Raw genomic sequence first — 25,080 nt, 5'->3', positions numbered from 1 at the left:
CTGCAGGTGGTCCTGATGTCGCACAGACATGGCTCAAACAGCAAGAAGTCACAGATGGAGACAGTCACCCCCTCCAGGATCTGTGACGATGTACAGGAGAAAGTTTCCATGGCCATCACCTCTCTGCAGCACATGCTAAACCTCCTTTCAAGCAGAAATCTGACCTCAGGTTGCTCCCACAGGTGATGATACCTACTTAGCACTTAGCAGTGTTGTGTTCTTTGCTGTTGTTACTATTGTAACTTATCTTTATAATACTCTTTCATGTAAACAAGTAATACTGATTTCTATTTATGGTGGCTGATGTAAGGTATCCTTTAAAATATATTTATGTATGTTTTAAGTGATTTCATTTAAAGAAAAAGAGCAAATAAAAATTGCACGAAGAAGGCACATGGATATGACTTAACTTACAATGGTAGGATGTGGCAGCATTTGACATGACAAAAAAAAATCCTAAAGGTGATGTTTGAATTACCAAAGTTTAGACTACACGGGCACTGCCTACAGTTTGATTAGAAATGATGAATCTTTAGTTGCGTCATGAAGAATTTTTAGTTGTGGCATATGGGATCTAGTTCCCTGACCAGGAATCGAACCTGGACCCCCTACATTGGGAGCACAGAGTCTTGGCCACTCTTGACCACCAGGGAAGTCCCACATGCTGCAACTAAAGATCCCAGGTACTTCAACTAAGACCCAGCACAGCCAAATAAATAAATACAAACTTTTTTTTACAAAAAAGAAGAAATGATTAATCCATTCTCACACTGTAGCCAAGACAAAACTTCTGCCAGAAGTAGATCTCCAAGTGTCCCAACCTTCAGTATTTATGAAATTCCCACTTATTTATTCCATGAATTCATAGTCTTGACAATTCACACCCTTCATCCAGGAACAATGCTTCACAACATTTCCAAATTCACTCATTCATTCACCCAAAACATATTTCTTGAGCACTTATTCTGTTCCAGACAGTACTCTGGGTCCTTAATGCATATCAAAGAACAAAGCAGGCAAAAAAGTCCCTTCCCTCAGAGACCTCACATTCCAGCAGGAAGAGGTGAGCCATAAATGATGATATATTATATCATTAATATAAATGATAAAGTATGTCTAAAAAATCAGAGCAGGGCAGGGGGCCACAGGAGGAGGTCAGATCATGTCAGGCCTATGGGCCCATATGAGAACTTTGGCTTTTGCTCAAGACAGCAGGGGGCAAAGGTGGAGGCTGGGAGATCTGTTAGGAGGCCAAGAGAGGACCCTGGCTTGACACGGAGGAAGTTCAATTCTGGATACTATATAGGAAAATCCTACCAGACATGTAAGTGTGGATGACTCAGAAGAATTGCAGAAGAGCCTTTCAACCTACCCAGAAGTGCCCCTCCTGGTAGACAGCCTCTCTTGTTGAATGCCTCTACTGATTGGGAGCTCATCACTTCTAGAGAAAACTCAAGATTTGCTGACAGTTCATATGGAGGGGTATGTATCAGAGAATGGCAAAAGTCAATCTGGTGATTAGACATTTGGCCTGAGTAACCAGAAGAATGCGGTGGCAACAAATGAAAGAAGAATCTGGCTGAGCAAAGCTGACAATTCATAAATAGCCACTTAAAGCATAAACTGCTCCCATTTACAAATGGGGAAATTGTGACACAGAGAGGTTAAGTAACCTGCCTAAGGTCACCCAGCTGGTACCTGGTACGTAGCCTGTCTGACCCTGGAGTCTACAGTGTTAACCACTGGGCCCCACTGCCTAATAGGATGAGAGGTCAGCCTGGGACCTCTGTGTGAGCCAAGAAAGAGCTATTTTTGTAAATCAGGGATAAAGCTTCTTAGGATCACTCTCGGCCTTGGAGACATTACAGATGGAGTGGGAAAACTTTCATAATATGTCAGCCTGTCTTGGTTTGAAAGACTTACCCTGGATCCAGCCTAGCAGCCCCCAATCCCTCCAAACCCCGCTTTTTAACCCTTTGCTAAAAGGGTTTTGGAGACTTCCCTTGTGGTCCAGTGGTTGAGAATCCACCTTCCAATGCAGGGGACACTCGTTCAATTCCTGGTCAAGGTACTAAGATACCACATGCTGTGGGGCAACTAAGCCCATGTGCCACAACCACTGAGCCCCCCGGGCACTGCAACGAAGAGCCAGTGTGCCCTAACTAAGACCCAATGCAGTCAAATCAATAAACATTTTAAAAAAGAAAGAAAGAAAGAAAAATCAGCAACTTTAAATTTGAAATAACAAATAAATAAAAGGCTTTTCAATATATGGTTAGTTTTAGATATTACCATTTAACAGAGTCTATCTGTGTTAGAGAACAACCAATCCAACTTTTGTTCAGACTGGCCCTAATACAATATGCAGTCAGAAACAGCAATGTAACACATGAAAATTGCACATACCTGCCCCTGTCCATACGTCTGCAATTTTGAAATTATCTCAGTGAATCTTGTGCACGTTCACACTTTGATCCGGGGTTTCATCTGAGCCAGAATGAAATATGTGACATTTCATTCATAAAAGACATGATTAAAACAGACAGTCAGTTATGTTGGGAAATAACACATCCCCTATGGCCTGAAAACTGTGTTTTATTTTTAAGAGCCTGAATATACAAAAAGACAACAGCCAGACCATCTATGACAAGAAAAGTCTGACCCACAACCTTTCAGCAGCCAAGCCGAAATGCCAAACCACAGCCTCAGCAACAGTCAGCCCAGAAAGGTCTGAAGTTGGTCCACGACTGACAGCTTCCCTTTTGACAGCCTCTGTTTCCATTCAAGGTCAGCCAGAAAAAGCCAAAAATGCTCCCCAGACCAGTCACATAAGATGCTCACTGCTTGGGAGCCCCCTCCAGCTTCCCCATACTGACAATCGGAGGAGAACTTTCCCACTTCCTTGTCTGCCCTTGAGTCTCTGCCAAATGTCAGTGACTGACTCCCTTGCCAAAGCAAGCTCTGAATAAATAACCTCTGTTCTCATCTAGGTGATCTTCATTTATTTCCACAGTTTTAGTGCATTCTTCTCTGGGGCTTCCCTGGAGGCTCAGCTGGTAAAGAATCCGTCTGCAACGTGGGAGACCTGGGTTCGATTCGTGGGTTAAGAAGATCCCCTGGAGAAGGGAACAGCTACCCACTCCAGTATTCTGGCCTGGAGAATTCCACGGACTGTATAGTCCATAGAGGTCACAAAGAGTCGGATGCTACTGAGTGACTTTCACTTTCACTCTTCTCTGGCCATAAAGTCCAGCATAAGAAATAATAGTCGGACTTCCCTGCTGGTACAGTGGAAGAAAATCCACCTAACAATGCAGGGCACGCAGTCTGTGGACCAATCCCTGGTCCGGGAGGATTCCATGTGCTTTAGAACAACTAAGCCTCTGTGCCAAAAACTACTGAGCCCACGCTCTAGAGCCTGCAAGCCACAACTACAGAGCTCCCAGGCCTAGAGCCTGTACCCTGCAACAGGAGAAGCCACTGCCATGAGACGCCTGCACACCACAATGAAGAGTAGCCCCCATTCGCCGTGACTAGAGAAAGCCCGTCTGCAGCAAGGAAGATCCAGTGCAGCCATAAATAAATGTTATTTTTTAAAAAGAAATAAGTCATCTGTATTCAATATCCTGTAATAACCTATAATGGAAAAGAATCTGAGAAAGAATATGTACATTATATATGTATGTATGTGCGTGCATGTGTGCTAAGTCACTTTAGTCCTGTCCAACTCTGCAACCCCATGGACTGTAGCCCGTCAGGCTCCTCTGTCCATGGGATTCTCCAGGCAAGAATACTGGAGCAGGTTGCCATTCCCTTCTCCAGGTATCTTCCCGACGCAGGGATTGAACCCGCAACTCTTAAGACTCCTGCATTGGCAGGCAGGTTCTATACCACTGGCGCCACCTGGGAAGCCCTGTGTATGTATTTAGGTATGTATGTATAACTGAATCATTTTGCTGTACACCTGAAACTAACAAAACATTGTAAATTAACTATACTTCAATAAAGAAATTAGAATTTTATCCTTGTATAGGAATGCAATTGATATTGACATACTGGTTTTTAAAATTAAGTTCTCTATATAATTTACATGTGAATAAAGCTTCTGTAAGCAAACAAGCAAAAAGAAACAATAGTCATACCTAGGATAGCATGAAGACAAGAAACTCTAGATGGTGACCTAGAAAGATCTGAAAGGTAAAGTTCTGTCTCCACCTGGACAAGTAGAACCACCCAAAAGAGTGTTTTCAACTCCTGCCTGCAGACCCACACGCCAACCCCACCACTTCCCCACTGCACAGCTTCAGATAGGTAATGCTTAACCTCTCTGAGTCTCAGTTTCCACATTCATAAGATGGACATAAATACTTTGTATGCTGCCTGTGATCATATAATGAGAGACATAACTTGAGCCTGGCACAGTACACATAATTATTTAAAAGCATCAATTAAACATAATAGCATCAATTATAGTATATAAATAATTGTATCTATTAACACTTACTGAACACCTACAGGGTGCCAGGCACTCTTCTAATTGTTTTACATGAAGCAACTAATTCACTAAATAATACCAGTGATGATAGAGGAATGTTTCACTTCCTTTTTTAAAACACTTACTTGGTTGGCTGTGCCAGGTCTTAGTTTCAGCATGAAGGATCCTCAGCTGAGGCATGCAGGATCTAGTTCCCTGACCGGGGATGGAACCTGGGCCCCCTGCACTAGGAGCACGGAGTCTTACCCATCGGACCACCAGGGCAGTCCCTGATGCTTCATTTCCTATGACGCACCCGCTGACCACTTCTGTCTCCCTGACACCCACAGTGCATGAGTCGGTGATGTCTGCCTTCAGAGGTTAGAACTTAGCCCTTCTTTCAAGCACTGCATTCCCCCTTTTCCAATACTATATCAGGAGTTTCAAAATGCTCACAAGAACCAGAAAAGTGAGTGCAATGGGCCAGGCATGGTAGGGACTGGAGTGAGCTAGGCAATGCACGATCCATCTAAAGCGGAAAGCCACTCCCTAGCTACAGCCAACTGTAGCCAAGTTACCAAATCTTCAAAAGTTTCCAAGGAAATGATATGTGAGATCTCCCTATTGTCAGAGGTTGCCAACTCTTTTAAATATTTTAAGGAATGCCATATGAGATTAAAAAAAAAACAAACAGCCCGTATCTCTGGGTTAGACTTACTATGACCATCAGTTTGCATACTCTAGACTAAGTGCTTCTCCTTTGGGACAGTCTCAAGGCCCCACAACTAAAGGCCCCTAGATAATATTAATATTTCCTGGAGGCTAACAGTTAACAATTTGAACTTTCAGGGCAAAGTCAGCACGTTAGAGTTCATTTCAGCTCTAAAATTAACTTCTGTGAGCAACAAAAAACTTGAGGGGTTGGTTTCTACTTAGCACCAAGATGCCACTTCAGGGACCTCTACATTCTGGATCTTCTTCTGGTCCCAGCAGCCTCTCTCTCCCTAAATTGACCCTCAGCTCTGGCATGGCTGAGCCATGCACAGTCTGGGAGGTGTGGCAGCTGCCCCCTCCTATCTTTGAAAGGCAGTTGACTGTGGGGGTGAAGGGCACAGGCTCTAGAGCTTGACCACCAGTAGGTTCACACCCACCACTCCCCAGCTGTGTGAGCTTGGGCAAGTTATTTAACCTCTCTGTGCCTCAGAAAAATGGAGATGATAACCATACTTGCCTACTTGAGTTGTCTGTTGTCAGAATTCAGTTAAGTGAAGTCATGTAAACCACTTAGAATGCGGTCCTGAGCATTCTAAGTTCTCGGTGAAAGCTACCTAGTACTGGGTGCACCATTCTGCTGGCCTGAAATGCCTTTCTCAGCCAGGTTCCCAGACTTTCCCAACCACCAGGCCATCTGCTCTCCCTTTTCTTGAACTTCTCACTCAATAACATTCTCTCTACACCCGAGATGGCAAATAAGCTTAGTCTGAAATGTCATACCCTCACCCTCAAATGAATTGGTAGGGGCTTCCTGGAGTCCTGGGCTCAATGTGGCAGTATGTTAGTAATGTCTGCCATGGCAGAGGGAGTACTAGGTGCTGCAGTTGATTGATCATGTCTGCCTTGGGAGAGTGAGTGGCAGGAGAGCAGAAGCCATCCCTATGCCATTCTTGGTCTATAGTGAGCAGCTGGCACTGCCTGGCATTGAAAGAATCTCTTCAGAGCAAGAGCTGGGTTTTAGACCAGCCCAGCCCCATCACTGGAGTGACTGGCACAGGGCTGGGTCCACACCCAGTTCTGAATTAATTTTACCACCAAGACTAACTCAAGGGGCTCCAAATAAAAACCCTACTTCCTGCAGGCTACTAAATCCATCTGGGATCTGCCAGAGTATTGGGATCCTCTTGGCAGGTTCTGAACAAGGACACCTCCAGACAGGTGTGATCTGGGACGTCAGCCTCTGTCAGAATCAGAAGGACCACCCTGGACTCATGATTAGCTCTTATTTTTCCTCACCTGCATCCAGCAAAACAAAGCCCCCCCTGCACTACAGTTTAGATGTCTACCAGCTCAGCATCTGGGGACGAGGAAACAACCACAGCCTAACATTCAATGAAGACTCTCCACGCACCAGGCACTGTTCTAAGAACTTGATGAACTTGTGTAATCCTCACAACCACCCCAGGAAATAGATCCCATCATTATTCCCATCTCACCCGTGAGGAAGCTGAAGCCCAGTGAGGTTGGGTGACTTGCCCAGGGCACACAGCCAGTGCGTAGCAGAGTCACGCATTCTACTGCTACCCAGGGACCTTTGTGAGCAAAATAAGCTAAAGACATATTTGTACCTTTAGCGCAGAGAAGTTCCCAACTTTCTGCAATCCTAAAACCAACTCTTCATCATACAGTTATAGACAGCTGCTTTGCTTTGACAAAGGATTCTTTACTGATTAAAAACTAAGAGGAAGGATGGGACTTCTCTGGTGGTCCGGTGACTAAGACTCCATGCTCCCAATGCAGGAGGTCCAGGTTCGATCCCTGGTCAGGGAACTAGATTCCACACGCTGAAACTAAGGGTTTGCATGTCCCAACTAAGACCCAGCACAGCCAAATAAATAATTTAAAAAAAAACAAAAACTGAGAGGTAGGAGACATTGTCTCAGAAAACTCCTTTGCGTATTTAGAAATTCATTTACAAGGTGTCCACTTCTGGGCATTCTGGGAGTCTACCTGGCACATCAAGGGGGCAGTGAGAGGTTCAGAATATCAGGTGAGAGCCTGAAAGGGACACAGTTGGACCTCACAGCCTGAATCACTGCTTTCCAACCAGACATTTTAATCCTGGCCTCACAACAGAATTACTTAGGGAGAGCTTGGAAAACAGAGATGCCCAGAGCCCATCCCCAAATACTCTGCTTGAGGCTGTCTAGTCTGCTGGCTTGCATTGGTCTTATGTTTGTAAGTTTCCTCACTGTGCTGGAGGAAACTTACAATCAACGACCACTTGATAGAATAACAATTCACTAAGGATCAAGAGTGGATTTCCAGCCCATCCAACCCTGCAAAGCTTCTTACCTAAGAGTGAAGTGGTCTGCCACAGAGCCACTAGTCAGGGAGACCAAAAAGGTGGCCGTGTCCCCTTCCCGGATGAGGTTCAGCGGCACAGAGAGGACGACGTTCTCATCCAGGTTGAGCAGGGACCACCGCAGATCGTCTTGGGTCGGGTAGACCACGACACTCCCGATCCTCTCCCGGGCTGGGGGTGCCGGCGGGGGGCTGTCCTGGCCCGAGTGGATGTTATTCTCCCACTTGCCATCCTCTTCCAGGGGACACTGGCCGGCCGGGTCAGCCGGGTAGAGCGCGAAGAAGAGCTCCATTGCCGTGCCACCGAGCAGGGCCGGGATCTCCTCCTCAGGCTCCAGGTCCAGCCCGGAGCTGAACCACTCGGGCAGCAGCTCCAGCTCGGCCACACACAAGCCCGGGGTCCCTTGCAGCCGACAGCTGGCCGCCACTTCCCTGGCCTCAGGGAAAGCAAACATCTTGACACAGGGTAATTGCTCTGCAGGGTCACCATCAGCCCAGCCCATCCCCGTGATGTAAAACAAGGTCTGCACTTTGGGTCTGTTGGAGTAAATGGAGCTATCAAGGATGTGGGCTTTCACCTTCCAATTAAAGGGAAACTGGCCCACGTGGCCAAAGGGTGTAGAAGTAAGCATGAGCTCCCGGGGGACTGTCTTCTCCACTGAAAATGGACCATAGCTGGCATTGACGACTGGGGGTCTCCTGGCTCGGTAGATAAAGAAGGACTCCACCCGGGTCTGCAGACTGGAGTTCCGCGTGATGTCCTGGTTGGCCTCTTTAAGGAAGAAGGACTCCTCTGCATTAGAGATGTGGAAGCTCGTGGGAAGGTAAGCGGGGAGCGAGGAGAACCTCTGCAGGCTGTCCACGATGGCTCGACTCTCCATCACTGCACGAGAAAGGAAAGAAAGGAACACTGAGAACAGAGTCCGGATTTAACTCAGTGCAAGCTCCACCCACCCACCCCCAGCACACTGCCCACTGGCCACGCTCATCCGTCCCCTGGATCTCATCACTGCGGAAGTCCTTGCATTACATAAAGTTTGTTCTAAGGATCTTCCAAAACAACAAAGGCAGAGTGGGAAGGAGCCCGCAGGTACCACTGACCCAATTGCCCTGTGGCTGAATTACACCCCCAGAGGGAAAACATCACACCCTCTTGTTCTTGCAAATCTCCAAACTCAGAGGATCATGGTCGACTCTGTTGTAATCACCCCACAGAGAGTAGGCTGCACACCTACCCAGCCCACCACACAACCAGGCATCGGACTGTTGTATATGAGGTGTTGATGCTTTCATTTGATATTTACACTTCTTCCTGTCACTCCTAGATGGGATGCGTGCAGGGACATTGAGACATCTCCTAATTCTTTTTGAAATGAGGGTGAAGCTATGGTTCAGCATTCCTACTTCTAGAAATCTCTCCTTCTGAAACACTAATGAGAATGCATAAGGATTTATTTATCTACAAGGATGCCCCCTACAGCATCCTTTCGAATTGCAGACAAACTAAAGAATGTGTTAACATATGAGGGACTCCTTGGTGGTCCAGTGGTTACTTCGTGTGCCCGGTTCAGGGGGCCCAGGTTCAACCCCTGGTCAGGGAACTAGATCCCATGTGCTGCAACTAAGAGTTCGCGTGCAGCAACTAAAGATCCGACATGCTACGATGAAGACTGAAGATCTGATGTGCGGCAAATAAGACCCAGCACAGCCAAATAAATAAATAAAAATAGTTTTTTAAACTACTTAAAAAAAAAAAAGAACATATGCGCTAGGGTGAGAAGGCTGAATCTAAATCCTAACTCCATCACTTCTTCACTGAGCAACTTTGGGCAAAGTACTTAACCTATCTGTGCCTCAAATGTCTTCATATAAAGTAGAATATAAATATAAACTATAATAAGGATTAATGAGTTAATAAATATGAAGAGCTTAGAACAGTGCTGACTCACACACATGCTCAACATTTACCAGCTACCATTATTATTATTTATCAGTTTCAACCATTCCAAAGGTTTATTAAGAGGAGATTGGATAAACTATACATTTTTACAGTGGGATAACAGGCAGCTGTAAGAAAAATGAAGCCCAGTGGGACTTCCCTGGTGGTCCAGCTGTTAAGATTCCATGCTCCCAATGCAGGGGGCACAGGTTTTATCCCTGGTCCCACATGCGGCCAAAAAAATAATAACAATAAAGTTAAATTTAAAAAAAAAGAAAAATGAAGCAGAACTGTATCAATATATTTGAAAAAAAAGTCACAATATGCCATTAAACATAAACAGTTATAACTGTAACTTATATGATCCTATTTGGGTAACTTTTTAGGATTCTATTTGGGTAATTTTTTAGGTACATATGTAAATGTACATATATTTATGTATGGTATCTATAGAATCCAAGAAGGATTTTTGAATTTTATCACTAATGTTTCTACTTTCTTAAAATTTATCACAATAACTGTATGTTACCTTGTTAATTAAAATACATATAAATATGTGTAAACATGTATACATGTGCATGCATATATGTATATGTGTGTGTGTTTCTTTCAAATGGCGAAACACAGAAAGCAAAGACTCAAGAAGATTTTTCAAAGTGAAGACAGCCCACCAGGAACCAGGATCAGCAAATTAAGCCACAAACAGATAGGGATTCTTCCTTGCCCTGAAACAAACCTCTGCCCCTGGAGCCCAGCTTCCAACCAGAGCAAGAAGAAATAAAGCAGGCAGCAGTGTTTAAAATGCAGCATCATCAGAAGATAAAAAACAAATAAATATGCCATTGACTCCAACTCCTGGTAACATTTTTTTCTGCAGCCGTTACAAATTCTATAAAATACAGCCTTCTATTGACTGAAATAATTTTGGGCTTTTTCAAGGCTGTCCTTGGTGAGTTCTCCTTCCCTAGAGTTCAACAAAATTGAATTAGGAGATTGTGAAGCAGACACAATCATGTCAGAGCTGACGCATCCTTTCTCCAAGAAGGTGTTCAGAAGGCAAGTTCTCTGCACTATCTCACTTACATGCAGAATCTAAAACAGTCAGATTCATAGAAGCAGAGAGTAGGATAGTGGTTGCCAGAGGCTGGGGAGAGAGAGGAATGTGGGAGGATGGGGGGTTAAAGGGTACAAAGTTTCAGTTAAACAAGATGAATACATTCTAGAGAGCTGATGCACAGCAATGTGATACAGTTAACAACCCTGTATTGTACATCGTAATTTGCTAAGAGAATGGACTTAGATTAAATCTTTTCAATATACACACACACACAGAATGATAATCAGGTAGAGGTAATAGATATGTTAATTAGTTTGATTATGGTGATCACTTCGCAGTGTTTACATATATCAAAACATCAAATTGTACACCTTAAGTATACTTTGTGTAGATCAATGATATCTCAGTAAAGCTGTGGGGGGATAAAAGAAGAAGAAAGAAAGTTCTCAAGTGTCATCAATATGGCCAGTCTTGGGTCAGATTAATTACTAGAGAAGAAGAGCTATTTTTTATTCATTTCTCCAATTACCTATCTATATATATTTACTACTCACTTACTATGTTCCCAGCCCTTATATGGATGTCACAGGGGCAAGACGGATGTGGTTTCTGCCCCAAGGAGAAAAGCATGGATAAAAGCATGGCTAACCTACATAAAGCAATTGTAAAAGTGAATAGGACTTCACTGCTGGTCCAGTGGTTAAGACTCCATACTTCCAATGCGAGGTGCGCGAGTTTAATCCCTAGTTGGGGAACTAAGATCCCAAAAACTTCGTGGCATGGCCCGAAAAAAATAAGTGAACATTCAGACCCTTCAAAATAACCATCCCAGTAATTCTTTACCTAGGAATTCACATGAAGGAAATAAGAGGTCAGGAAGGAGATTCATGTGCAAGTATCATCACAAGTATGATTTATAGCCACAACACACAGGAAACAACCTCACAACTCATCATGAGGGCAGTGATCATATAAATGATGAAAGTCTGACTCTACATGAGATATTAAGAGATCACCAAAACCACGGTCTCAGCAAATGTGTAGTGTCGTGAGAAAATGCTTACATCTTCAGTGAAAAAGCAGTCATCAAATCTTGATTTATATGATCTCAAATCTGTTTAAAATATATTTAAGTAGTAAATATTCTATGTACACAACATATAGACATACATAAATGTGTATATGATGCATTTGCCCAGACCTGGATTTCCTCCAGAACGCATCCCACAGATTGGGTGGGATTTGGATCAAAGATGGAGGAGGAAGAGCTGACTCTGAAGAATGAGCTTCAACCAAAGGGAAGTTTTAGCTGTTGCCGCCACCAAGGGGCAATCTGTATTTTGACAGTGATAAGCAATGCAGAAAGACCATCCCAGATGAAATTTAAATTATTTTTTTGTTGGTTTATTTCCCCACTCCAAACTAGGAAGTTAAATTCTTGGTAAATTTGCCCATCAATCAGCTGGCAATGAGGGAAATTTGTCTTCCACAGCCTGACAATATACTTCAGTAGATATGGGTGGGCACACAGCTGACCAGATTTGGAAAGAGATTCCAATTTTACCTTCCCATAAAATCTATGAAAAGCCTAAAGCAAGGTTAAATTCTGGCTTATTTACAGATAGGGAAAAGGAAATTAAAATAAATTCAAGTTTTAATATGATATGTTTCCATTGTGGATTAGTTTTTTTCCATTATCAGTTATATTGATATTTTCTGTCTCTCAAAAATCGATTTATAAGAAATTTAAAACTGTGCTTTATCTCTTCTTTATTATGGCCAAAGCTTGTATTTCATCCAAAATAGCAGTGTGAGTTTACAATCCTGTCCCACCATAACTCAAGCAAAATGCAATACAAATTTTGTCTGAAGGCATCTATGGAAAACCATAAACATCGGGTGCCAGACCCTCATTTTTGTCCTCAAACTAGATTGCAACAAAATATGATATGCGAATTTAGGAGCATTTTATGGAGCCATGAGACTGTGTCCTTAGAAAAACATCCAGGATCTGAGAAGCTAACATGCCTCCCTTTGGTCCCCTAACATCACATAGTGGCCCCATTCTTCTTCCCATTGGCAGGCAGACCATGTGGCCGGAGGTCTGGATGTGAAATGAGACCCTATTCAGTCTGCTGATTTCCTAGAGGGCTTTTCACCGCCCGACTGAATGAAGTGGGTGCTGAGAGCAGAAAATGAGGAAGTCTTGGTTTGGCCCAACTGCAAAGCGCTTCCCATCACTGCCCTCCTTATGAGCCAAAAAGAGAATCAAGTCCAGGTTCATCAAGAGCACAAGGTGCTCCAGACAGATGCTCTATGATTAAAGGATGTTCTGAGTCACAGACGGCTCCGGGGAAGTCCCAAAAAGAACTTTGGGTGGAAACAAACAACATCCAGAATGAAGCAACTCCCACGGTGTTAGGAATCCCAGTAGGGACTCTGTGACCCAAAGTACGTGGATGGACATCACTGCTGTGCTTGGCACACAAAAAAATACTCCTGGGCATGTGTCTTGGTCAGGACTGGAGGGACCTATAGCCATAAGATAATGCAGCCCACAGACTCACAAACCTTTTTGCTACCATCACCAGTCCTGCACGGAAGCTTATTAACAGTCTTGTGGCTCCTGGTAACCCACCTTAGGGTCAAGGCCTGTGAAATTTCTGCAGCTGAGTCTCTTCTAATTCCCACAAAAAAACATGGCCAGCCAGAAATAAAAGACTCTCTTCGCAGTGGACCAGATGGGCCACATCTTTGAAAACCATCAGCAAGTGAAACTGCTCACTGATCTGTCGAAGGGTAGTCCTGACAAATAGGTGGTAATTTACTGCCACCATCTGGGTACCCCGCCCCCATGGTCATGGTGACCAGGAGCTACAAGGAAGCCTTTGGGAGCATTCATATCCATTCAGAACAGTGCAGTGGATATTGTTTCTGAGGCAGAGGAAAGCAGTAGGAGATCCTTTATACTCATGCTTTCCAGTCTATCTCCATGATGTTTGTGTGTCTTCCTCTGTGAACTTCTGCACCTGCTGGGGAAGTCCATCACCCACCTATGAGTAGAGCAGGCTCCTTCCCACCGGGATTTCTCAACTCAGGAAAGGTTTCTCTGATCAGGCACTCCAGCCCTAACTTTGCTCTTCTTAGCATCATAAGGAACTACATTTCCCAAGGTCCTTTGCTCCCTGGCTTCTGGATGTGATCAGCCGATGGGATACTCTGGTAGAAGATGGAGCATGGGAGATATTTCTCCCCCTTATCTCCCAGTATTTACTGGCAGAGACTCTCAAGCCCCATCAGAGCTCCCACCATGAATACAGCTCTCTTAGGCTGTAGTTCTAATACTTACTAGATGATTCCAGCTTCTGGGTTCTGATAATCCAGTTTCCCCACTTTGTCCCTTCAGTCCAATTGGTAACAGCTTCCTGCTGTAATTAATTTCTGGATTACTTTACCATTCCCAGAAGGTATTTACCATGCCCAACTTCGTTTCACAGATCTTCCATCACCTGACTAACTGATTCCCTTGATTAAATTCCCTCTGTGGAAATAACTAGTGTGGCTTCTGTTTTCTCAGCTAGAGTCTGACAAATATATCCAGTCACTATTCACTTCATCCTGTTATATTTCTTCAAGCCACTCTCACCATCTGAAATTAGCCTTTGTGTTTTCACTTGTTGACTTATTTTCTATCAAGTCTCTCTATTAAAATTCAAGCTCATGAGAGCAGAGACTTTGCCACCCAATTTATGGCTGCATATCCAGGATCTAGCAGAAGAAACTAAACAAATATGTGCTGAGTGCATGTCCATCAATTAAGAGTGCCTTGGCTTAATGCTTAAGAGACTAAATCTCTCTGTGTTCCTTCTGAGCCTTTCTTTGGCTTCCTCCCAGGGTTGTTAATAGATACCATTAATATTAACAAATCATTGGCCCATCACATTATCACTCCATTCATTTCCTCTCGAATATCACATCCCTGTGGTCACTAAGCTGGTTGCTAGGTTTGCCAAGCCAAGAGCTGCAATTTTCACATGGAGGGGAAAAAATATCACTTAAAGGAGAAATAGCATTTACAGAACACTTGCAATACAAGTGTTCTGGGCATATACAACTGCTACATCCATTGATTATCACAATGGTTGTGAGATGAATAGTCTTTGTCCCTTTTGGAAAATGGTGGAACTGAGGCACAGAGAAATTAAGCAGTTTGAACATGGTCGAAGTTAAGGTTCAAACCAGCTCTGTCCAATTTCAGAGACTTTCCACTTCTCTGTACTGCCCCAGGGCCAACTGGTCTGGTGGTTCTACAATGAAGCCAAGGAGTTAGCCACGGGAATGTCAGCGAAGGAGCTGGAGCTCAAGGCTCACAGGGCCAAGTTCATGGACAAAATCTCTGCACACTTAGTGAGGTTTTCATCACTCCACAGTCACAGGTGACTGTCTCCCACTTCAGGTATCAGCCTAGATTCCCAGGTAGAGCAGGAATATAGATACAGTTGGCCCAGAGCATCACAATGCAGCTGCTGGCAAAGCAGCCAGTGATCCATACCTTTAAGGTATGGTAGCAATAAATACGGCAGAACCTTGCTACCTGTAAACCACCTCACATGACCTAAAGCCTCAGGAGGAGGAGCCAATGCAGCAAGTCAGACCAAATGCTCTCAGATTAAGGAGGAGAATTGCATGTGCTTATTTAGTCATTAACAACCAGCCATGGTGGAATTTATTATACATCCCCATTCAGTCTGCTCCCACCCCCAACTGTATCCCCTAATTGTACCCCAGGGACCACATGCTGTCACACCTCTGCATCAACACAAGTCACAGACCACATAACCCAAAAAAGGTAGCAAAAACTTAACTATCCAATTCAAAAGTCACCCATATAAAAGTAAGATGGGGAAACTTGAGTTTGTCTCTCTCAACCAGATAAAATTCACACAGCTGAAAGAGAAGAGACCATACAGACAGGAGGGCATGAGGACCCCAGGTCATCAGGCAGGAGGGAGGGATGCTTGCCTTCATCCCAAGATTCTTCTCAGATCTCAAGCAGGGGAGCCCTGAATGGCCAACATGAGTCATTCATAAGGGCAAGAAGCTGATAAAAAACAGACCAGAGGGACTTGTCTGGTGGTCCAGAGGTTAAGAACCTACCTGCCAATGCAGAGTACCCAGGCTCAAGCCCTGGTTGGGGAACTAAGATCCCACATGCCGCAGGGCAACTAAGCCTGTGGGCTACAACCATTGGGCCTGCACTCCAGAGCCCATGCTCCACAACAACAGGAACCACCACACAGAGAAGCATGCACGGCGCCACTGGAGTAGCCCTCGCTCACCGAAACTAGAGAAAGCCCATGCCCAGAAATGAAGAACCTGTGCACTGCATCAAAAAGACCCAACACAACCAAAAACAAAACAAGAAGCAGACATGAAGTAGACAGGAAGTGGACAGGAAGGAGTAAGTCCCTTTTCCCAGCTCCAGTCTTAAAGTCTTTTCTAGCATCCACCTCCCCACACCTCTTCCGCTGCCAGCATTAGCAGAGACTAACAGGAGACAGCTGGCTAAGAGAAATACGGTTTTCTGATTCCAGCCCCAGAATTACAGACCAGAGACCGACGTGACGCTGAGATGCTGAGTGTAGTTTCCGGGAAGGAACCTGGCTGTGTGCCACCCTCCACTCTTCCTCACTGCAAAACCAACACTGAACACTATCATCACTCTTTTCGTCTTTTTTTGTAAAAGGGAAAATCCTCTTTAGATTTCTTTCAGATTAGTGAAAAACGGTACTAATGTAGGTCTTCCATAAAAATGATGTTGCATAAAGTGAACTTTCAAAAAGTAGGAGGGTGCTGGTACTCAAAAATGAATAGTCATTCATCACCTTGAGGACAAGTCTGGGGTCATATACCAGCAAATCCATTAAGGATTAGATACGGCTTCCCAGGTGGCACAGTGGTCAAGAATCTGCCTGCCAATTCAGGAGGTGCAAGAAACTCGGGTCTGATCCCTGGGTCGGGAAGATTCCCTGGAGTAGGAGATGGCAACTCGCTCCAGTATTCTTGCCTGAAAAATTCCATGGACAGAGGAGCCTGGTGGGCTATAGCCCATGGGTTGCAGAGTCAGACACAACTGAGCAACTGAGCACAGCACAGCATAACCATATATTACAGCGATAATAAAAAAATAAAATATAGAGAAATAAGGGTAATGAGAATAGACCCGTTATCATAGTCAACATTTACATATAATCCTTATGATATACCAAGCACTAGTCTAAGCATTTCAAGGATATTAACACTTCATCTTCACAATCTCTTGATTATGAGGATTTTATCATTAGTCCCACTCATGGATGGGAACATTACTTTGCCTACAAAGCATTACTTTGCCTACAAAGATTCGTATAGTCAAAGCTATGATTTTTCCAGTGGTCATGTATGTATATGAGACCTGAACAATAAAAAAGGCTGAATGCTGAAGAACTGATGCGTTCAAACTGTGGTGGTGGAGAAGACTCTCGAGAGTCTCTTGGACAGCAAGGAAATTAACCCAGTCAATACTAAAGGAAATCAACCCTGAATATTCATTGCAAAGACTGATGCTGAAGCTCCTCCAATACTTTGGCCACCTGATGGGAAGAGCTGACTCATTAGAAAAGACCCTGATGCTGGGAAATATTGAAGACAGGAGGAGAAGGGGACGACAGAGGATGAGATGGTTGGATGGCATCACCAACTCAATGGACATGAATTTCAGCAAACTCCGAGAGACGGTGAAGGACAGGGAAGCCTGGCACACTGCAGTCCACGGGGTCGCAAAGAGTCGGACACGACTGAGCGACTGAACAACATACATGGGAAAACTGAGGCTTGGGGAGGTTAAGAGACTTGCCTAAGATCCCAGAGCTAGTAAGAGGCAGAGGGGGTTACTGGATCCAAGCTGTTCAAGCTCCAGGCAGAGTGTAGAGTTTGTGCCTTTAGCCACTGTGTTCTGCTGCCAGCTGAAAGCTTAGCAAGCAAACGCTACATTGTAAGAGCTTCAGCAATAACTAAAGAGACTGCAAATGTGCCTCTGAATTGCCCAGCTCTCAAAACACAAGATGAAGTCACTAGTTGGAAACCGTTCATAAGATGAAAGCAAGAAGCAAAGCTTTTCCTGGCTCTGAGAGAAATCCCTCCCGTGGTAATGCCCCAAGGGACACAGCAGCATCCCTACAAAGAGTGATCTTATTATCAGGCTCCTTTTGGTGTTGTGCACACGAGGTGGGGTGTAAGAGCAAAGGGCCATCAGGCAAAGGCAGTTCTTCAGAAGACAACGGAGTGTGAGACAAGACAGCTGATACCTCTCAGAAGGTCCAGCTTGACTGGAAGGATAAAATCCAGAGTGAGATATTAGAGAACGCTGCCCTTCAGACTCTCCTCCATGAAATTACTTTCTTACCAAACCAGCCAATGGATAGCAGAAGTCTCAAGATTATATTCTCTAGCAAGATCGGGGGGCACAAATATTCTATGTAGACCATTAAAGCCCAGTGTAAAGGACTTAAAACATAGTGAAGGACTTCCCTGGGGGTACAGTGATTAAGAATTCACCTGCTAATGCAGAGGACACAGGTTTGATCCCTGGCCCAGGAACTAAGATCTCACATGCCTGCCGCGGGGCAACTAAGCCCGAGCGCCACAACCCTTAGCCTGTGCACCCTAGAACCAGTGCTCTGCAGCAGAAGAAGCCACTACAATGAGAAGCCCGAGCACCACAACTAGAGAAAGCCCACGAGCAACAATGAAGATTCAGTGCAGCCAAAATAAATAAATAACTTTTAAAAAACATAATGAAGAAGATGGATCTTTTTTTCACGATGCCCACCACTGCTTTTATGCCAGAAAAAAAAAAAATTCCTCCCCAGCATCCCAGTATCAAACATATATTCACCTGTACTTTCAACTATGTTTCCATGGATGGGTATATGTAGATACATGTATGTGTCTACATTTTTACATTTAATTCTTCTTTGAAAAGTTTTTTTTTTAATAATGAGATTTTTTTTCTTTTTTAGTATTTTGGTCTTTATTTGTTACCACACTGTTTCTGTTTTATGTTTTGGTTTTTTGGCCACGAGGCATGTGGGATCTTAGCTCTCTGACCAAGAGCTCTCACCCCCTACACCGGAAAGCAAAGTCTTAACCACTGGACTGGCAGGGAACTCCCACATTTAGTTCTTTCTTTTTTGAGGTATTTTTGACAGTTGAAAGTTTTACATATTCAAGGTGTAGAATTTGATGACTTACACTGTGAACTAGTCACCACAACCTAGCTAATGCCCATATCCCTTGCCTCAGACCCACCGACATATGTGAATCTACTTGATATTTTTGTTGGTGAGGAAATTTAAGATCTACCCTCTTACAAATTTTAAGTATTAGATTGAATTCTTGAATCCGTCTGAAGTTTGTTTTGGGGTCCAATGTAAAATGAGGATCTGATCGTAGCTGGAAACAAACGTATGCTGAATCAGCCAGAAGTATTTTATTTGATTCACAGTTTAGGGGTTCTTTAGTTGAAAAAATAACATGACTGCATTTAGGGACAGAGGTTTGAAAGGGGTAATTAAGTCAAAATGAGGTGGTTAGGGTGGGCCCTAGTCTATTATGACTGGTTCTTAGAAGAAGAGATTAGGACACAGACACACGCAGAGGGACAGCCGTGTGAGGACACAGGAGAATATGGCCATCTACACACCAAGGAGAGAGGCCTCAGGAGACACCAACCCTACTCACACCTGGATCTTGGCCCTCCAGCCTCTAGAACTGTGAGAATCAACTTCAGTGGTTTAAGTCACACAATCTGTAGTACTTTGTTATGGTAACCCTAGCAAACTAATATCAAGAGATTACTCTTCTTTGCCAAAATTCTATCAGCTTGTCTTGCCTATTTTTTACCTTTAGATTCACTTTAGATTTATTGCATCCAATTACCCCAAACCCAGACTCTGTCATATTTTTCTATGCATTTTCAAGTTTTCTAGTATGAACATGTCTTCTTGCTTATTTAATCTAAGAGAAATACAGACATTTTTTCCCTTAAAAAGAAAGATATGGAATTTGATTTTAAGTGACAGACCAGGCACACTCATTTCCTCACATCACTACAGAAGCTCCACTACAGAATATTATAGGAATAGTATAGCTTCCCTGGTGGCTCAGATGGTAGAGTCTGCCCATAATGCAGGAGACCCGGGATCAATCCTTGAGTCGGGAAGATCCCCTGGAGGTGGGCATGGCAACCCACCTCAGTATTCACACCTGGGAAATCCCATGGACAGAGAAGCCTGGAGGGCTGCAGTCCATGGAGTCACAGAAGAGTCAGACACAACTTAGTAGTGACTAAACAACAACAACAACACACAGAGGGACAACCACGTGAAGACACAGAAGGAAGATGGTCATTGACAAGCTATGGAGACCAGGCGTTTCTGTGACTTTCAGCAAAGTGCAATGTTAACTGGTAAGAAAGGGAAGTAAGGAGTGTCAACTAAATTCTCATCTTCTATAGAGAGAGCCGCTGCTGTTGAAATTTGTTTAACTTAAGGAGCAGAGGCAAGGGGTACTTATTGGGTTGGCCAGGTTCATTTGGGTTTAACGGAAAAACTCAAACATGTTGGCCAATCCAACAGAATGACAGAAATAAGCACAACTGACAGAACTACAAGTGGAAATGGCTGGACCTAGCTGACTTTAGAGAGAGACAGACAGATCAAAGATACAGAGGGACTGGAAAATGATTGCCAGTCTTTGAAAGTTATCCTGAGCCGTTTTGTTTTCCCCAAATGCATGTATGACTGTGAGGATGAATAGGCTTTGTCTGCAAGAAGCCGAAACTAGCCAAGCAGGGGAGGACAGCATTGAACAGACGCTGGACATTTGAGTGTGGGGTAGAGGAAGAGCAGCCTTAATGTTGACACTAAGTCATCACGTCTGTGGGAGAGATGGATGGCTACCTGTCAAAAAACAACACCAGAAACAACTGCCTGAGCCCATTAGCAACTGCCGGGTACCACATCCCTGCTCCCTCCACTTGTTCCATCCATGTGCCCTAAAATAAATGAGGGATTTACCATTCTTCACCCAAATCAAACAAACAAAACAGCACAAACTTTCTATCCATTGTATTGCATATGGCTGCCCAGTCAGGGACTTGCCATCCTCTCCTGCCCCCCTGGCATGGCCATGTGACTGGTTCTGACCAATGAAATAAGAGCTTGTCCTGCTTTGAAGCCAAAATTGGTATCTTTTATCATCAACAAGTGAGAAGCAGGGGACCCTGAGACTCTAGGTCACGGCAGAGCAGCCAGAAGCTGGAAGGGAGCCTGGACCCCTGAGTCTCCACCTGGAGGAGAGCCAGCTGCCAAATATGGCACCCACATTGGATGGGACCAAGAACAAATCTTACAATGTGTTAAACCACTGCTAGGGTTTTATTTATTACAGCAGCTAGTGACACCTAACTAATACGACACTGTATAGGCTAACAACCTGGACAACCTGGATCCTGTTCGTATGCAGAAGTTGGAACAAAATTTCACATCTCTTCCTTAAGGTAAACTGTGCTTTCATTAGCGAGGAAATACAGGCAGTCAGAGAAACAAAGCGAAGAGCTGTTAAGCCAACGTGAGAGGTTTCCATGGGGCACCAGATGTAGAAAGAGCGTTATTAAACGGATTATATAGATCTTAGTGACAGTAATTTTGACCTCCTATAGGCACCGTCAGCTGTTAAAACAGTAGGAAATGTTGATGACCTTGTTCTAATTTCCATTTATATTTATTCTAAATTGGACACCTTGGAGATTGTTTAAATAAGAGAGGGAAATTCACTAAGTAACCCTGACAGCTCTGCCACTCTCTGATAGGGGAGGCAGCTGAGGCTTACAAAAGGCAGAAGATACCTGGGCTGGAGTCCCACGTCTGCCATCAGCTCAATTTATGCACCAAGACAAGTCATTTCATCCCCCAAGATTCATTTTTACTCTGTGTCAAAGAAGGTGGCACTTCCTGCTGTCCATCAGGGACACACCTCAAGGGAACCCAATAACGTGACTTGTTATTGTGTGACTGCATTACCAAGAATGTCATATATGGAGTGTCCTTGCTTTGCACTTCTTACTAGTTCAGACTAGCCCTTCTCATCTTCTGGCCACTGTTGATAACAAAAATGATTCCTTCAATTCAGAGAAAACCCACAGCACGCATGTCTGAACAAAATAGGCATTTAATGGCAGTCATGGCTGGAGAGAGAGGCTTCCTTCAGGTCTGGCTGGAATTGGCATTTAAACAACGTCATCCACATGCAACTTCACAAATATCCTTCAATGGGTAAAGGGATAAATATATATCTGGTGGTGCAGCCATTGAAGGGGAAACAACTTGACGGATAGTTGTTTCCATCTGTCCAATAAAGCAAATGATGGATATCCACACAATATGGATAAATCTCAAATGCATTTTGCTGCCAGAAAGAAGGCAGCCTCAAAAAGCTACCTACTATATGATTCCATATGTGTGACAGTCTAGTAAAATCAGAACTGGAGGCATGAGGAACAGAGCAGTGATTACCAGGGACCAGAGGCTGAGATTTAACTATTTAACTACAAAAATTCAAAACAAAGGATTAGGGATGGGGTGATGGAACTGTGGAGAAGGAAATGGCAACCCACTCCAGTACTCGTTCTGTATCCTGATTGTTGTGTTGGTAACATGACTCTATATTTATCAAAAACTCATAGTGCTATATGCCAAAAAGAAGCACATGAAGTAACTACAGGAAGGCAAACAAAGATTGCCCAGTTGTAGTTGGGCAACTACTGTAGTCTTTGTAGTTGTTGCCTAGCAAATCTACTTTAGGAAATCTTTAAGACTGTTTTTTAAGGCTTAAGAGTTTAAACAGCATGAGCTCAGATGCCTTCAACATCCCTGTTACAATTCTTTAGGCTATTCAATTGCTTGAAAATTTCTTTTCGCCTACCACAAAAATAAGTAAGAGTGGGACTTCTCTGGCAGTCCAGTGGTTAAGACTCTGTGCTTCCTCTACAGGGGCCTGGTCGGGAAACTATTAACAAGATCCCACATGCCTTGCAGCACAGCCAAAAGGATAAAAAAGTAAGAGTATTTTCTGTCTGAATTAATTTCTCCAGATAATCGGGTAAGTCAAGGTAACCTAAGATGCAGGAAGTGCAGAGTTGTGGCCAAAATAGACAGGCAGAGGACACAGCCTGCTTTGGGGGAACTAAAAATTATAACTGAAAAGAGAAGACATACCTACACTTAAAAAACTGATAATAAAAGAAGGTAAAAGATGTACTGTTAACTTGCCTGATATGAGTTGTGTGTGGCACCAAATTTGAAAAAGAAGACATCAATATTGATAGGGAATTATCACAAGTTTATCATCGGTAGGATCCAGTGAACAAAATAATAGTAGTTATAGGGTCTTCACCAGTGGTTAAGAATCTGCTTTCCAATTCAGGGGACGTGGCTTTGAACCCTGGTCAGGGAATTAAGTTCTCACATGCTATGGGGCAACTAAGCCCTCTGGCCACATCTAAAGAGACACCTGTAACCCGCAACCAAGACACAACACAGTCAAATAAATAAAAAAATAAAATATTTTTTAAAATAGTAGTAATAACTAGGAACTGTCGAGTGCCTATTATGTGCCAGTCACCATTCTGCTTTATTTATATCAGCTCTTTACCCAATCCTATGAGATAGGATATTATTTTCAGATTGCTATCATTATTATTATATAATTATATAAGTAATATTATTATGTCCATTTTATTGATTGAAAAAATGAAGGGACAGAGAGGTCCAGAAACATGCCTAAGGTCACACAGTGTGTGAGGGGTGGAGCCAGGATTGGGCTCCAGAGTCCAGGCTCTGACTGCTATTCTCCACTGACTCCCAAAACATTTCTCCTCTGTTTGATCCCATGACAGCTGATGCCCAGACTCAGCCACCTCCCTTCACCAGAGCAAAGAAGGGCTCCATTATTGCTTCTGACTGATCCTATGACCCAGAATAAAACCCACAAAGAACACAAAGAAAGAAATAGAAACTTCCTCTGGTGGGTGGTGAGGGGAGTGAAGGGCAGAGGGACCTGTGCGAGGTGGGGGTAAGGGTGGGGGCCACAGGGAGTGTATGGGCAATTTCTATACCTCTTAACTTCACCGTGAGCCTATACTGCTCTTAAAAACAAAGTCTTCATTTTAAAAAGTCAGAAAGAAACTTCCTCCCCACACTGGCCCCAGGGGTTGTGCCATGAACCTCTGTCATAGGTAAAACCAGCAACAACCCTGGGGAGTCTTGGGAAAAACAAAACCATAACACCCTCAGTCCTTTTTTTCTCAAATTTAATTCTGAGTTTATTCTGGGTTGGGCAGAGCCATCCTGGAAATGAAAGAACATAGAGGACAGCATTTCTGAAGGAGGAGGTAGCTCCCTGCGGTGTGGGTGCCTGCACCCAACCCAGGACACCCCCGTTCTGGCACTGCCCCCCCACCCCCCGGCGGCCCCTGACCCAGGGCTCCGCTCTCCTGCCACCGGTCTCCTCTGCAGCAACGGGGGCCTCGTGCGCTGCAACACTGCCACCTAGTGGCCGAGGCTGTTCCCACGCTGCAAGAAGCAAGAGGTTGGTTCCCCATTTCCACAGCTGAAATGGGCAATATGGTTTGATTTCCAGCGATTTGGAGACTTTAACCAAGACTCATTGCTGCTTTCTGGTAGAAAACTATTAGACAAAGCACCGTGACTCTCTGGGACCAGATTCTTTGTTGGCAGGCAACAGAAACCCCAATTCTGTTGGGCTTAAGTGAGAAAGGGGGTCGCCCCTGCCCCAGACCTCAGCCTGGGACAAAGTGGACCACAGGCAGCAGAGTGGTGAGGGGAAGGGGAGAAGTATCCAGCACAACGAGGGTCCCTGTGCTTTGGAAGGACCTGAAAGTACACCCAGGAGGGAGGCGGCACTGCAGACCCCCAGAGACACTGCCTGGTTTTCCCCGCCACAAACTGGCTACAAAGACCAGTGATCTACAAAGACAGCGAGCCAAGCAGAGCTCCAGGCTGACCCCATGATCTTTTCTCTCCCTTGCCTTTGTCCACTAGTTTCACCCGGAGAACTCACAGAGAGGAAAAGAGATGATTTTTGTCTGAATCATTCACATCCTTCCAGGGAAGTTCTGGCAGTTTTATGAAAGGGCTTTTCTTCCCTCTTTTTCAGTTCTACTTGCTCCAGGAGGAGATCTCTCCAGCCTCTGACTCAAAAACTATCCATGTTCTTCCCTCTCAGTGACCACCTGAGTGCTGAGAGACCCGAGCAGGGGAAGATGTAAAAACACCGATCACAACATTGATGAATTCAGCCTCCGTGGTGACAGGGACATGGGGACAGGACCACCTGGCACGGAGATATCTATTAGGGAACCGTCCCCATGGAAAAGACACAGCCTATCACCTGAGGTCATCCAACCAGAGG

General features: G+C 44.2%; 1 protein-coding gene across 15 annotated transcripts in view; it reads right to left on the bottom strand.

The window, feature by feature from the left end:
* TMEM132B (transmembrane protein 132B) overlaps positions 1-25,080 on the bottom strand; it is a 354,195-nt gene that overhangs the window by 208,238 nt on the left and 120,877 nt on the right. For 8 of the 15 annotated variants that reach the window (XM_081540527.1, XM_081540522.1, XM_081540520.1 and 5 more), the window contains one exon: positions 7,544-8,435. In XM_081540527.1, coding sequence (XP_081396653.1) covers positions 7,544-8,433 — 890 coding nt within the window. In that variant the 5' untranslated portion in view covers positions 8,434-8,435. Of the gene's footprint in view, positions 1-2,406; positions 2,488-4,620; positions 5,752-7,543; positions 8,436-25,080 lie in introns of those variants that run through there. The other 7 variants (XM_081540530.1, XM_081540529.1, XM_081540531.1 and 4 more) reach the window with 7 other exon arrangements.

Source organism: Giraffa tippelskirchi, chromosome 11 (genome assembly GCF_054371585.1).
Source record: "Giraffa tippelskirchi isolate mGirTip1 chromosome 11, T2T-mGirTip1v1.2.pri, whole genome shotgun sequence".
NCBI classification, from domain to species: domain Eukaryota; kingdom Metazoa; phylum Chordata; class Mammalia; order Artiodactyla; family Giraffidae; genus Giraffa; species Giraffa tippelskirchi.
Note: the sequence above shows the minus strand (reverse complement) of the source record. Positions and strands in the feature narration are given on the sequence as shown.